This window comes from Lissotriton vulgaris, chromosome 8, assembly GCF_964263255.1.
Source record: "Lissotriton vulgaris chromosome 8, aLisVul1.2, whole genome shotgun sequence".
Classification (NCBI taxonomy): domain Eukaryota; kingdom Metazoa; phylum Chordata; class Amphibia; order Caudata; family Salamandridae; genus Lissotriton; species Lissotriton vulgaris.
This window is the reverse complement of record NC_141696.1, coordinates 1,142,708,441-1,142,724,945: the sequence shown is the minus strand read 5'-3', so window position 1 is coordinate 1,142,724,945 and position 16,505 is coordinate 1,142,708,441. Positions and strand designations below refer to the sequence as shown.

The following is a 16,505-nucleotide window of genomic DNA, read 5'->3' as shown; positions in this document are numbered from 1 at the left end:
ATGCCAAGCATGAAGGAAGTACAAACTAAGACTTTCAACTACAATTTACAGCATTCATAAATTATGTGAGAGTAAACATGTGATGTGCTTGAAAATAATTAGGAAAGGCATCCATTAAACAAGCTCCACCATCCAGGAAGCTTGAAATATAATTTAAAGATATCACCTATGTTTCCCTATTGTCATTCTTTGAACACGTACATTTTGCTTCGTGCCTTTTAGTGGAGCAGCCATTTGACAGTCTGTCTCTGCTTGCCTCCAGCACTTTCGGAAGTTCCTATACAGCTGTTGTGCAGTTACTTCAGCAGAGTTTGAGACGGGCAAATAAGAGGATCTGAAATGAGAACTGAAATTCAATATACAAGTATTACTTGCTTTGTTGTAACTAGTGCTGGTTAAGGTTTTGCATCTCAGATATATTTCTGTATATTTAGGAAAACCCCAATAAGCCAAAAACACTACCTTTCCGCTGAGTCTTGAGGGCATGGAGACACAGACACTGCCTTTTCATAATCTTCCAATTCTATTGGAGGGAAAAATAATAACATTAACTCACTACATATGCATGTAAAAACACTTGCGACACCAGTTACTTACTGACACTTGTTCATTTTTGCAAAATCGCATTGCATGGAAGATTTCACATTAAGTCAAACTCTACCTATGAAGGACTCATGCAAAACATTTTGTTAAATAAAACTATTACTGCCAGATAGTCTCCTTCCTACTTCAGCTAGAAACACTACATTAAGACAGGAGCTGGTGAGAGACACTGGCAGGTTTGAAACAGAAATCACTCACGGTCTCCTCCTGAGACACCAGTCAAATGATGAGGATGCTCACGGTTGAGCTTTCCCAGATCTACTCTATCTCCATCTTCAGTGACTGTTTGGACCAAAATAACCCCGGCCAACAAATGTTTAGCATTCCTGACTGTAGGAATCTGGCTCTGTATATTCTATACCAAAGTGAGATCTAGTGTGCACAGAGTCCAGTGGAACCCCAAAGGTAGGACGAGGTAAAGTTAGATAGAACCTTACTCTCCATTTGTGGTAGTGTGGTCGAGCAGTAAGGCAGTATCAGAGGACAGTTTTAAGCATTTGTTGTACACACACAGTCAGCAAATGAGTTCACACACTCAGACTGAACTTGAGACCAATTGTTTTTGTATAAAAATATTGTTGTAGTTTTTTTATTTTCCAGAACCGAGCAAGCCTGGCAAAGGTAAGCAATAAGTACTTTACAGTAGCAGTGCAATTGAAATACAGTTGGGATGATAACTATGTTTAGTTTGATTTACAGTATGGATGCAGAGAAATGCAATACTTGGTAAATGTAGGACATCGACTTGAATAGGCTTTTTAGTAAAATAGCAGGAAAGTAACTTTTGAGATTACCAGGCTTACACAGAGTAGTATACTTAGATACTACTCTGGCACATTTCCTGAAAACAGGTAAATAAAATCGTTTTTGTTAGATTATGCAATTTTAAAGAATTTCTTTAGTTTCTCAAACACACTTAAAAACTTTTCACAGAAAAAAGTCAATGTTATCCTCGATTTTGGAGGTATGCATTTGGTAGTGGGAGTTGAGGTTCTGGGGGTAGACTCAGGGGTCGCCCAGGGTCAAGGATGCACTCTTGTTACACCAGTCACAGATCTGGGTTTAATCCATCGTTATTTTGCTCACCACACCACCCCAGTTCAGACATGGCCATATGCAAATCAGTCTGACCCTGTGCCACATGGGAACAGTCCAGCCCAAATTGCCAAGCCATGTCTTTCCTAGACCGGTGGGACGGGTATGCTCAAACGTGAGTCCTGTGCTCTCCATGCCACTGGAATCAAGCTATCTTGGCGGATGACGACTGATAGCCAGAAACCGGTCCTAGGATGCTTGATGCCGGTTTAGGAAAGACATGGCTTGGCAGTTCGGGCTGGACTGTTCCCATGAGGCACAGGGTCAGACTGAATTGCATATGGCCATGTCTGAACTGGGGTGGTGTGGTGAGCAAAATAACGATGGATTAAACCCAGATCTGTGACTGGGGGGGAATGTTTTGCCATTGTGCAACATTCCGCCCATCAATTGTTGTTTTTGCATTTGTACTATTTACCAGGGACACCTGTGACCAGAGATGCCAGATTTTTCAAAATCCGGAAAAGACTCGAATAGGAAATACCTGAACCACTGCAGGAAACCTCATTATGAATGAGACAACCTGTGCAAAAATTCAATTGGTAGCTCAGACAGTGGAATTGAAGGACATCTAGTCCATTAAATCATGTTCTCATTTGGTGTGCCCAGATACTAAACTTAGTTAGCAGTTGTATGATCACTGGACAGAACGTCGAGGTTTGTTCAAAAGTGGAAGCAATGTTAGGAAAACAGCAAATAAACAAACCTGGCATGGGAACAACAGCTAACTAAAACAAATGTCCCACTAAAGCAGTGAATCTCAACAAAGACTCAAATCCACAGGTCCTGAACACTCTGAGTGCCCTTACACCCTGACTTTCTACTTTGGATATGGCCAAGATCAAAATTGGTGCTGCTAGGAATGTGAAGAATAGGGGCAACTTATGCAAAAATACAAACAGAGGTGTGTCACTCATGCTGCAACACCATCTTACACAATTTCTATGGCAGTTTTCCATTGTGGGGGACTTTTACACCAGCTTCAATAAATATCAATAAACACAACTTTTCAACCTTTCATTAAGGACAAAAGGCTGTTGTTAAAGGGGTCCGGACTGCCACAAATGAATTAACTTTATGTTTTTGACTGAGTTAAAGACCATGAGGTAGTACATGATGCTAGTGTTTTGTCGGACACTTCCCAGAACCTACAACAGCATGCTCAGTATAAGGAGCTTTAAATAGGCATCCTTTCAGGTTGCTGGAACTCACGCCTTTTGATTATGGCTTTATGTGAATTGGGCACATCTTTATTGCTGTGTGACAGGCCTGCCCCTGCGAGCTTGGGATTGTCCTCATCAAGATAAAGCCTCTACAAACATGTGGTAGTCTCAGCCCTTAGTGGCATATATTAAACAAATGCATCTAAATTACCAGATTCAATTGGCTTGCAAGAGGCCAGTCCAGTACTGGGCTACATGTTCTTGGAACCGCTGGTAATCTTAAATATTGCAATTCAAGGGACAGCAGAAAGCTAAAAATAACATCTGTATGCTTTCATCCCCAAGACAACACATTGCAAAAAGGAAGGGAAAACACGAGAGGCAAAAACTCTTTAGTTTCCGCAGGTAAAAAATGGGTAAACACCCTGAATTACCATTTGTCGCTCTAATGACGGGAGGCTAGTGTTCTGGAAGCATACGTATTAGAAGGTACCCTTGAAACATGATTTAAAGACTAGTAGCCAATTTTTACCCTCTTTAATTCAGCACTATCTTTATGAAATGAACTGAGAACTGGCCCTAGTTTAGGTCAGATACCTCACATTGATGCATTATTGTAATTTTAATCAAGCTCTGATTTTACAGTAATTTTCTATGTTGCTATGTGATTGAACATAGTTGATCACAAGATTCTGCTTATCACAACCCACAGCACACAACCAACTCATTAAGTCCACAAAGAAGAAGTTCCTCCAAGACAGAATCGTCACCAACGTCCACAATACCAAAGAACTCTTCTCCATCATCAAAGAATTCACCAAACACAAGAGCAGAACGGACGTCCCACCACCAAGACCTATGCAACAGACTCAGCACCTTTTTTTACTGCAAGATTAAGATGATAAGAACTTCAACAACCAAGACCTCTGCACCGCTCCAGATCCCACCCCCAGCGATGCCACCCAACAGACCCTGCTCACCTGGACCCCGCTCACTACAGAAGACACCCTAAAGACCATCCACTCGGGAGCACCCTCAGACCCTTTCCCACCCCACATCTTTCACAGAGCCGCCACGGCCATCTCACTCTGACTACGCCAGATGATCAACTGCTCCCTCGGAACCACCACATTCCCCGACGACTGAAAACATGCCGAAGTCTTCCCCCTCCTGAAGAAACCCACTGCAGACCTGGCAGACCTCAAGAACTTCTGGCCCATCTCCCTGCTTCCATTCTCAGCCATGGTAATCGAAAAGGCAGTCAACACCCAGCTAGCCAATAATGTCCTGGACATCTCCCAATCCAGATTCCACAGCAACTACAGCACAGAGACCCCTACATGCCGCCACAGACTATATCCGCTCCCTCCTCGACAAGGGCCAAACTGCAGCCGTCATCCTCCTGGACCTCTCAACTGGCTTCAACACCATCTCCCACCGCACAGTAGCCACCAGACTCCATGACGCCGGTATCCGCGGAAAAGTCCTGGACAAGGTATGCTCATTTCACACAGGCAGAACTCAGCGAGTCAAACTCCTGCCCTAACTCTCAGAATCTAAAGAGACTAGATGTGGAGTGCACCAGGGATTCTCTCTCAGTCCTACCCTCTTCAACATCTACATGGCCCCACTCGCAACCATCGCCAGAAACCACAGGCTCAACATAGTCTCCTACGCCAATGACACCCATCTCATCCTCTCCCTCACCAAAGAACCCAACATCAGCAGACAACTTCCAAGAAGGGATGAAAGCCATCCCCCACCTGGATGAAGAAGAGCTGCCTGAAACTCAACTCTGAGAAAATAGAGGTCCTTGTCCTTGGCTCCACCCCCTCGGCATGGGACAACACCTGGTGGCCCCCCAGCCCTCGGAAAGCCCACCTCAACCCAGACAGACCATACACAGAACGCTCACGATGAACCACCGGTTCAACACCGTACCCTCAGCCTGCTTCAACACCGTCCGCATTCTCCTAAAAACATCCAGATGGATCCCACACGAATCCAGGAAAATGGTCACACAAGCCCTCACCAGTGGCAGATTAGACTACGGCAACACCCTCTACGCCGGATTCAAGAAACTCCTCCGCAAACACTAGATCGTCCAGAAAGCCACAGCCAAACTGATCTTAGACATCCCCTGTCACAACCACATCACCCAACACTGCCGCGATCTCCACTTGCTTCCCATCAAAAGAATAACCTTCAAGCTCCTCACCCACGCATACAAGGCCCTCCACAACATCGGACCAGCATACCTAAACAACCACTTCTCCTTCCACTCACTCAAGAGACACCACCGATCAGCTGACCTCTCTCTGGCCACCATCCCATGCATCTACAAGACCAGAATGAGAAGAAAGTCTTTCTCCTACCTCGCAGCCAAGGCCTGGAACGAAACACGCAAGAGCCCACACTGCCCCAGTTCAGGAAATACCTCAAGACCTGGCTCTTCGGATGATCCCAGTACTCAATAGATGCCACCCCAACCCCCCAACCCCCCAACCCCCCCCCCCCTCCTGACAAAAATGCTGCATGATCAAGAACCAAAACCAGTCCCTCAAAACCTGCCTGCCTGGCATGAATACGAAGATGGTTCTTGAAGTATATGAATTCAAAACCTCAAACTTACAACCAGCCTCACTTCCTCCAAACTCTGAACCACTGCTAGTCAATCGTCACACCACAGTCGAAAGTATAAGCAGTCTCAAAAGTATCTTGATTGTCAGATTGTGTCTGCAGCCGGCATATCATTCATGATGCCTGCCTATGCTCACATATTCTATTTGTAAGGAATACATACCTTTATATTGCATGCCTTTACAAGGCGGTTGTTACAATGACCGCATTGTTACATTGCAAGCCGTTTCAACGACTTGCTGTAGGGGGCGCTCTGGACTTAAGAATAGTATAATTTACTATTCCTACTCCAGTTTGTGCAACAGCAGGGAAGGTGTTTGATTGTAAATCCAACACCAATGCGCCCCCTACAGCAAGTCGCTGGAACGAATTGGGATGTAATGGTTCGCATTGTAACAACGCAGTCGGCGTAACAACTGCGTTGTAAAGGCATGCAATGGTATGGCTGTTTCCCATTTGTAAGCCTTGCTGCATGTGGGAACTATTGAAAGAAGAGAGGGGCCCCTTACAACCAAAGGGAATAGGGCACTTACAAAGTGAGAACAGAAAGATCCTGTGTTATAGTCGCTTCCCTATTACATATGGTTTCATCTTGAAATGTGTTGATAGTGATGAATGACCGTAAGAGTGCATTAGGGTGACTGTTACTTGAAGACAGGTACCTCCCTGCTAAGAAATGTACCCAAGGGAATGTTTCTGTTCTCCCAATGCATGTGGGAACTGCCATAAAGTCCTGCCCTGACTGAACTAATGTGATCTTCCTCAGACTGCCAAATAGAGTATGTACAATATCTAAGTGATGTAAAAATTATGTAGCAACACTTGTAGTCATAAAGAAGTCAAGAACCATCAACTATGACCCAGAAATCAATAAACTGGTTTTCATCAGTGCCAAAGGCGCTCCAAGTCCCTCTGCCTCACTAACAGTTATGCCTTTTTTTTTTAACTGCAGATGACAAAAGAAAATAAATAAATAAATAAAAGGTGGAGATTGTACATTTAATAATGTGGAAAATCTTACCAAGAACTACATATTCGTCATCGGATTCAACGTCTGAGGGACAAGTACAGCCATCTTGTTCTGGAATAGGCTTGGATGTCCGCATATGTTGCAGAACAGCACAACCTTACAGGAAAGTAAAATGGATACCCATGTTTATTAAGTTCCTACGTGCTTCTGCAATGAATCATTCCATCATTGTAAAACATTGGGCTGCCACTGGTTCAAACTCTATAATAACATACGAGCCAATAAATGCTGAGGCATTTGCACGTGCTCTTTTGTAACTGAAACCATTACTAATGCAACTGGTTTTACCACATTACAGACACTCAAAACAGCATATATCATATATAAATGATCATCACTGCCTCAGAGCTACTAAAAAACTGGGTGAGAAGAGACCAGCAGAGATTTTAAGAAAACTCTGTGAAATAGGAAAATCAAGGAACAGGCTAACCCAAGGTGAGTAAAGGTGAAAGGGAAAGGAGAATGAAGGCTGGTCGCATGGTACAGAAACAAAAGTGATGCAAGCTTCTTCAGGCCATTCAAGTTAAAACTATGTGGAAAAGTCAGAGCTGCAAGCAGGGCAAGAGACAGAAGGACAGAAAGAGACATGGTCTAAAGGACAGCGAACAACTCAAGAAAGGAAGGGTCTGAGGTTATATCCCCACCACCACAGCAGGAAAAGGAAACTTGATAATGTCACAGGAATGTGATTATAGCCCCAGTTTTCAACGTGCAATTATATAAACATTTCAGCGCAAGCATAAAACTGAACAATTTCAAACAATGGTGCTTTCATTGTGCTAGAGGCAGTTGTTATTGCTGTAAACAATTTGTGCACATAATACCCAGAAATTCAAAGTGTGAAGAGAGATGCTTCGAAAAACATCTGCACACAAATAACTGACCAAAAGTGTGACATTTACGGACTTATCAATTTCCCATTCTGGTAAGTACAATATATTGAGGGACAGGACAGGAGAAATTCTGAGCATGAATAAAAAGAATGCGTATAAAAGAGGGTAGAAGAGGAAACTGAGGATTATCAAGTGGAGAAAACAATGGGCTTAGAAATGGGTTGTGTATTTAAAATATACCTTCATAGCCACTATCTATCGAAGCAGCAGACTCCGACTGAGTCTTTCGCCTCCCACAGCGGTGAGTTTCTATGTCGGATGGAAAAGCACAGAACAAGTCTACTCTTTCTACTGTTACGTGCTCGGGTGGTGGACCTTGCAGGTTGCATTTCAGCTTCTCAAAAGCTGCGATGATCAGATCTGCAACGTAGAAGTGTTCATTTTCCTGAGAGAACATAAAACAAACAATTACATGTAGTTGTCAAACTGGTAGCAAGTGTAACATGGCAACAATGCAAAATGTACAAAAATCACAAATTGGCTAAACACTTCATTATCACTATTATGCCTGTACTACAGGGTTAACGAGTAGACTATAAACTGCAATTACAAATGCTTTGTTGAAATCAGATTGACTAAAATTTGACCCTCCAGTAGACCTACTTGCCCACAACACTAATACATTTTAGGCATTTTGTTTTCCATTTGGAAGTTATAGAAGAATTGAAAAAAAAATACAAAAATGCTATTTTAATAAAATAGAAAGGCAAGGGATTCAAGAAAGACCAAGAATGAGGTACACAATGTAATTTCCACAAAACTAGGCTGGTGAGGTGCAATACGAAACATTCGGAAAGTCAACAATGTGGGAATGAACAGAAAGTTGTATTGAAATCCATGGCAAACTAGGACCTCAACGTACAGAAAAAATAAACTTTCCTCACGAAAATGTGTCTAATTTTTGTACATAAATCTTTCTTGTTTTATGTCCAGCCATTTACATCCTTCACCCTCCTTGCTACTGCTTGTTGAATGGTCTTGTCAGTTGGGACCCAAGTCCAAGGTTAACCATAAATATCTTAGTATTATCAGTGGTCTCGCTATAGTCTAATCTCATCTTTCAAAACCCGGAGCTTTTGAGAAAGGAAAAAGAAAAAAAAAAAAGTTTTATAATTTATTCCGGCAACTGCTATCTTGCCTCATTTCGGTTCACTCAATTGCAGTAGAATGCCAGTCAACTATAATTGATAGAAGCAAATCCCAACAGTGGAAAAGTTGAGTTCTGTTAAACCCGAAGTTGCCAATATGATAGAGTTGGTTCTGGATCTTGAGTCTGATGTTTTTGGCTTGACATTCTCTTCGTGACCTTGTCTAGGTATTACTCCACATTCTTTACACCTTGACTATGCAGCGAAAACCATTTTGCTTGAATTAAATCCCAGCTATTCTAGAATGGACTTCTTTTGACGTCACTTGTTGTGCCAACTGAGATACTCATTAACCCCAACATGGAATTTACCATAAAAGTTTATTTCAATTTTGAGCCCCAAACAAGGCAGACTCAACTTTGAATATATTTCACATGAATTCTGCAGTGTTTGTTGCTGCTAAAATTAAGGGGTAAGGTAATACGAAATATTTCTTTTCTGGAACTGTGTGGTCAGCAGACCTTTGTCAAAGGCAATTCGTCTCGATCAAATGTATGACAAAGTAATTTGTACAGTGTGTACAATACAAATTAAGACATGTGAATGAGCCGAGGATGGGATAGCCTTAAAATGCCTATAATGCTTCTTTTCCAGGTGCAAACCAATGGAAAACCAGTTACTTTTTGTCTCCCTCACTGACAATATACACAGATCAAAATTGCAGATCATCTTTTGGGTTTAAAGCACACAGTGGAGCACAGTGTGCATTTACATCAAAAGTGTAATTATGGAAGGGTCAACATTCTAGTTGGTGACACACTGCAGAGAAAGTTCTCAAACGAAAGAAATGATCCTCAATGAGCAAAATTCGAAGCAGCAATCAAAGTGGGTGACCTGTGCAGGAGCCATTTCATATTTTTTAAGACAGAGATTGTGTCTGTGAGCCCTACAAGTGAGATAACAGAGAGCAATCAAAGTTGCCAACCACAGTAGAGTCTACGCAACCTTTCGAAGGCCCAGATCGCACCTAGTCCTCAAACACAAAGCATACAAACTTGGAGCAGAGGTTAGCACCCATACTTACCATGCTACTGAAAGCACCCAAAGGTGGATGCTCTTCACCTGTGAAAGGGTCATTTCTTTAGAGTGAGAATTGTGTTTTTTTGGTAAGTTCTTTTAAGCAAGACCAGATACATGGATTTATGGCCACTGTCTGGGAACATTGCTGAAAAAGATTCTGAATAAGCACATTTTCTACTTAATTCACTGCGATACCATTTGAAACATTAAAGAAGATGTGCAAAGATGATTAAGTACGGAAGCTCTCAGGATGATGCGGGTCCCAGCTTCACCAGCAGGCAGGTGCTCCCGATGGGGCACACTTAAAGCCTTTGGTACCCAAGAAGGCACCGACTGAATGTTAAAACTGCTATATGTAACTGGCTTCCATAATCCTTCACCAACTTGGAGAGAACGTGGGTGATGCAATTCCAATAAAGGGGGGCTAGAAGTAGTCTAGAGCTACGAACGTGCCAAAACAATTTCAGTCCTCAAACACCCGATAAGTAGAATGCATAGTCCTCAGATTATTTTGTTACTCAGTTTGTGTAGGTTCTTTATTGCCCAGCATTTGACTCAACAAAAGATCACATGCTGAAAAAAGGTTACCCTCTTGTAACAACAGCGTTACGGCCCCAAAAGATTCACATACAGCCCTGCTCCTAGTGGAAAAGGTCATTTAAAAAGGCACACACCACAAAGTGGAAGTCTCTTTTGAGTGATGTCCTAAGGCCAAATGTAATTAGCTATCCTAATGATTTTAACAAGTAAGATAAATGAAGAAACTAAAGATCCTCCTAATATCAACAAATGATATTCTAATCCTTTGAATCTGAACACAAAACTCACAGTGGAAATATACTATGCTGATAGACCTTCCTTTCTTTTGCATATGTAAAGATATCCAAATAATGAGACATGCCAAAGCTTCAGCAGTTTAAAAAAACATAATGAACGTAACAGAAGCTTATGCAAAACCAACTTGTTTCCCTAAATATTCCCCACTGTGAATCCCCATCCAAGTTCACAAATCGACAGAAAGCAGCGGAAATGGATTTTCTTTTCCCATATTTGTGAAAAATGAGAATAGCAATTAACAAAACAGCGTCCTATCCTATAAGCTAACTCTGTACAGATGATCAGCTATGAAGAGTAGACTGATGCAGCAGCAGTTCTTAACCTGTGGTCCAGAGACACTAGGGCGTTAACACTGTCTAAGGGAGTCCACGACTGCTTAGAATATTAAATAATAAATGATAACAGATTTGTAAAGTGTGTATAAATAAAGAAACACAATGTAAAATTTTAAACCATTCTGTAAATGTGAAGGAATTTAATATTGAAGGCTAAAAACTAAAGACCTGAATAAAACGTGTGCAGTGCTACGCCAGCTTTGCGCCAGCACAGCACCGCCAAAGCCATGCATGGTCCGCCCACTAGATTAAGAGTATAACTCGTGTCTGGTGGGTTTTTCTTTTGCTGTTCCCACAGCGGTGCCCTGAATACAGACACCCCAATGGGAACACAAAAGAAGATCCAGCACGGAATGGACCGTGCTGGAACTTGAGGTGCATGCATGGTGGGCTCACAAACATGTCAAGGCTGGCAGTGGGTAAAGTCAAAATAGGCTCAGCAGACCGTGGCAGTCCTGCCTTGCATACCATTGTCCACTGCACCACCGCCAGGGCGCAGCCAGCGATGGTCTGAAAAGCTGCCTTGGAATACGGTGGCTGCAGGACCACCATGCCACCACAACTCTTAAGCGGCACATAGTTTGTATCCCCACATTTATTTATTTATTTATTGTGAAGCTTATAGAGCGCGCGGCTACCTCCGGCGGGGGTGTCCCGGCGCTAGGACTACTTATTTTCCCAGAGAGGGTTGCCTAGTTCATATCCATCTGTCTGAGAGCAAAGCTGCAAAAATCTTGCTGGTTAGTGCTTAGAAAACAGCCATGTTTTCAGTTTGCGGCGAAAGACTTGTTCAGATTCAGAGAACCTAAGGTCCGCTGGCAGGCTATTCCAAAGCTTGGCGGCCGTCACGGTGAAAGTTCTGCCGCCAGTACGCGTGAGCCTGAATCTGGGGACGATCAAAAGGTGAAGACTGTTGGATCTCAGATGCCTTACTGAAGAGGATATCCTAAGCCTTTTGCTCAAATAGCCAGGGCCAGTGCCATTAATTGCCCTGAAGGCCAGGATCAAAACCTTGAAGTCAATACGACGGGCAATGGGAAGCCAATGCAGCTCTTCACGGTAAGCTCTGACCGAGTTACGGGGAGGGATGTTACCTATAAGCCTTGCTGCCGCGTTTTGGATAATTTGAAGACGGTCAATAAGGTATTGGGGGGCACCGGCATAAAGGCTGTTGGCATAATCAAGGTGTGCCGTGATAAGTGCCTGGACCACAGTTTTTCGAGATGACTGAGGGAGATAGGGAAAGATCTTCCTGATCATACGCAGTTTAGTAAAACAGGCAGCCGCACCTTTATTGACCTGGATTTTCCCGGATAAGGTGTTGTCAAATATGAAGCCAAGGTTGCGGGCAGATTGCACTGGTATGGGTGGTGGGTTAAGGACGGTGGGCCACCATAAAGTTGCTGGGGGAGTAGATTTCTGACTGAAAAAGAGAACCTCTGTTTTATCAGTGTTGAGGGCAAGATGGTTCGCCGCCATCCAGGTACAGATGTTGCCGAGGCAGTTTCGAAAGTTGGAGAAGAGGGAGTCAGAATGGTCTCTAAATGAAAAAACAAGCTGTGTATCAGCATAAGAGACCCCCCTGACTCCACAAGCCTCAACTACCTCGGCAAGGGGGGCCAAATAAACATTAAATAATAAAGGGCTCAAGGCTGAACCCTGAGGCACACCACACAGGAGGGGTTTGTCTTCAGATTGGTATGGGTGAAGCAAAACCCTTTGAGTCCGTCCGGACAGAAAGGATTTGATCCATGCAAGGACAGTGCCATCGATCCCCAGTTGTTGCAGTCGAGCTGTAAGAATGACATGGGAGACCGTGTCGAATGCAGCGGATAGGTCGAGGAGGACCAACATGGCCTCCTCACCCCTATCCACTGATTCCCTGATTGTCTCGGAGACTTCCAGCAGCGCAGTCTCTGTGCTGTAACCGGTACGAAAGCCGGATTGAGAGTCATGAAGCAGTTTGTTTGTCTCCAAAAACTGGGCCAGTTGTTGCTGAACCACTTTCTCCAGCACCTTGGCGGGTTTAGGTAAGAGCGAGATGGGACGGTAGCTGCAGAATTGGGAGGGGTCAGCATTGGGTTTCTTCAGGATGGGAAGTAGCCTGGCGTGTTTCCAAACTGAAGGAAATAGGCCCTGGGTCAGGGAGGAATTCCAGATGGAAAGGAGGGGATCAATAAGAACGGGGGCGAGATTGCCCATCACTTTAGCTGGTACTGGGTCCAAGGGTGAGCCAGACTTGACTTTGTGAAGTAGTGATAGGGCTGAATCCAATGTTAACTCGCTAAAGGAGTTCAAGGAGCAGTGTGTGGGGCGAGAAGCAACGGACGATGGGTGGGGAGAGACAGAGACAAAAGAGGAGGCGAGTTTAACGATTTTGTCCTGAAAGAAGTCGGAGAGTCCATTGCATAGGTCTTGGGTGGGAATGCATTGTGTTTTAGTGGCCGTAGGGGTAGCAAAATCCTTTACAATAGTGAAGAGGGTTTTGGAAGAGTTCTGAGACTTTTGAATGAGGTTTGAAAAATAGGTTCTCATTGCAGAGCGTTTGAGTGTTTGGAATTTGTTAAGAGCAGATTTATATGCCAGTTTTGCCACTGGATCATAGTTCTGGCGCCATTTGCGTTCCATCCATCCACATAGTATAGTATTACCGATGGGTGGCCTCAATGGAAATAAAAAAACTCCAACCACCAGATTGAAATGAAATGTCTGATTTGTTATATTGGTTTGTGAATTAAATATTTCAGTATTTATAAATTGTTTGAAGAATGTTTCTGCATTTTTGTGTACAGGTTTGTGGTTTAAATCATCAAAACTGCTTAGGATGCGGTCTCTGGATTCCAATAATACCTCACTGGGGGTGGTCCTGTGATTCCAATGATGATTCAGTGGGGTTCCCTGGATTTCAGTAATGACTAAGTGAGGTGCACAGAGGTCAAAAGGTTCAGAACCACCGTACCCAATAACCCGAGGCGGCTACCCATGTCGAAAACCCATGTACATAAAGAAAGAGAAGCTGAAAACTGTGACCTGATCCCAGCAGGCAGCAAACATAGTTTTTAAAACTAGCAACTTAAAAAAAAGAAGTTTTTTTTTGTTTTTAATAAAGAAGAAATGGGTTAGGACTAAGATAGAAAAAACTGAATCATCTCTGCATTTAGTTCGTTATATGCATTCTGAGAACAGTTTGGTCGATGCGAACGAATGTGGGGCTCGGCATCAGCTTTATCTTCTGGACTCCGATCTTGCTGTAACATTACCCATACTATTCTTGTGCAATATAACTCGTCCGTTTTCCACCAATGCGGTGATCGGACAGATGATGTAAAAATATTACAAGACATCCAAGACCCCACAATGTGTCAAGACTGGGTCCCCTACTTTAAACGTCAGTCATAGATCGGTTTAAAGAATGTGGCTTTTCAATTTGAAAGAACACCTAAAAGAACGGTCTCCAAAGAGCCAAGGGGATGAAATGGCAGCTCAATGATCATAAAACACCGATATAGAAAGGTTCGGACTTGGGTCAAACATCCTTTAGTATTTATTGTATTCTTAGTGTGGGGTGTGCCACTTGCACGTCGGGCCGGGCACACTTCTATTAAAGTAATGACATAATAGGCCAACTCCTTTGCACAGGCTTATAAAGATGGCTTATGTGTGTGCAAGGGAACGCCCACAACTGGCTGATGAAGTTGCATGTAACTCCACAGAGCCAGAAATGTGCATGGGTCCTCCCCGATCTTTTGGTGGGGAGGTGTGGTCTTAGATACCCCCCAGGAGTATGGGTGCGGCGTAAGCTTCTCAGGAACAGTTAGAAGAGATTCAGCATATGTACAATCCCCTCAAGGTACAATCCCCTCAAAGCCTGTGCGCATGCTCTTGGTGCAGGATGTGCAAGTACCAGAAATGGAAGTTTACTGCATTGGGAGCACACCTCAATGTGAATGAGGAACCACACCACTTCTGAAGCACCTCTTGGGGAACGATTGGGCACATATTTAGTAATACAGACAGTCCCTGAAGCATTTAAATGCAAGCACTCCATAGGAGGCAGTAAGATACAACCAGCCAATAGCATGAGGTGAGAGAGAAGGGCTCCTCTGTCTGGGCCGAAAGCTGACCGAATGTGTATTTTAACAAATTGGTAACAATACATAACATCAGCGCCGCTGTCTAGCCAGACCTATAAAGAACACAGGCTCAAACAAATATTGTGAAAGACCTCAAAGACAAACACTTTATCGAACAAAATGTGCATCATAACAAGTGGCCACCGTCTGAGTCACACAGTCGGGAACTATTAAACTATTCGGCCTCCTCAGGATTCCCTGCTGAACAAACAGCAGCGCCATTTTAAGTGCCTCGGGTAAAACTATTAGCATTCTACCCAGCTGATGTCAGTCACATGGCATGATAAGCGGCTTATTTGTAAACAAGCCGGATTCACAAAAAAGAGGCTAAAAGTCCTCTACAATTTAGAATGGTTTTATTGCAGCTGGAGAACAAAAATAGCTGCGGTTCAGTGTCTTTTCCATATAATTGTTGCCATTTTTGAGAAGGTGTTCCACGAATTAAAGACTATTTGCACATGAGTAGGTTATTAGATTCCAGCAGAGGTGCGCCTTTAGTCTTGCTTCGTCTTATTTCAATCTTTAAAAATGAAGCAAGTGATGGTTGTAATTCTTTCGTAGAATGCTCAATCTTATGCATGGTTGAGTATTTAATACATTTTTTAAAGTAGATGGGGGACCCTCTCCCTACAGTATCTAAGCGGGCGTGCTTGCTGGGACTCGCTCCAGGGTGCCGGTTTAGGAGGGAAATGACTGCCTGTCTGCAGTCCCGAAGTACAGGGGTATGGGGCACAGGTATCCATGGGACTTCCAGGCGGGGCAGGGCACGACTGGAGACTTCGGGTGATGGTGTGTGGATGGATGGATGCTTGTGTGGGTGACTGACAGAGGACCAGGAGATGGTGCTCTGTGGAACGTGCATATGTGATGAGACAATACAAGGCAGGAGAGCCGAGGTAGAACCCCCAGAAATGTTCCCGGAGGAGACCAAGGGGGATGAGGAAAGATCTTGGGGGCAGGGAGGCATTAGAATCTGCATAAGCAGCTGGCAATTAATCGAAGTTCATACTGAACCCCTTCGAGGGCAAGAGCGGGTGAGTGTTAATGTTATCTTTATATCTCAACTCAGCATATGCTACTTAAACTTCAAGCAAACTTTGGTGAGAGTATGTAGTTGAAAAAATAACAGTCTTTTTCTGTACTTCAAGTCTGATACACTTTTCCGAGGTATACATTGAACAATAAAGGTCGACAATTGTATGAGTCAATGCATTTTGTAAATGTATTAGACTAAAAAAGGGAATATAGGCACCAATTCCTGGAACCACATTTCCCCAATATGCTCACCTTCTCCAGGTCAACAGTTGGTCTGAAAAGGCCTTGTGATGAGTGGCTCCGAATGAGAGCATCGTTGTTGGGTGTCGAACCATTATCGACAGCTACAAAGAGAACAATTGGCTATTTATACCCACACTCTTGAAAATAAAGATGCAATGTCAAAGTACCAGAAAAGAAATCACAAGCAAAGGCAAAGGATACATGAGCATTTTAAATTTGACAGCCCGAAATGGTTACAGATAACTAAATCAGCCTTTAATAATTCTGCTACAAGTGACGTCAAATTGTGGAACATTTTCCCCTCCAACCAAGCCCCTTTGTTCTGCACCA

At 43.4% G+C, this 16,505-nt stretch overlaps 1 protein-coding gene across 4 annotated transcripts in view; it reads right to left on the bottom strand.

Annotated features, from left to right (window-relative positions):
* The window catches only part of RUBCNL (rubicon like autophagy enhancer), an 86,466-nt gene that overhangs the window by 28,449 nt on the left and 41,512 nt on the right, over window positions 1–16,505 (bottom strand). For 2 of the 4 annotated variants that reach the window (XM_086934999.1, XM_086934998.1), the window contains exons 4-8: window positions 16,185–16,276; window positions 7,605–7,809; window positions 6,523–6,627; window positions 463–523; window positions 202–334 (exon numbers count right to left, since the gene is read on the bottom strand). In XM_086934999.1, coding sequence (XP_086791125.1) covers window positions 202–334; window positions 463–523; window positions 6,523–6,627; window positions 7,605–7,809; window positions 16,185–16,276 — 596 coding nt within the window. Of the gene's footprint in view, window positions 1–201; window positions 347–462; window positions 524–6,522; window positions 6,628–7,604; window positions 7,810–16,184; window positions 16,277–16,505 lie in introns of all 4 variants that reach the window. The other 2 variants (XM_086935000.1, XM_086934997.1) reach the window with 1 other exon arrangement.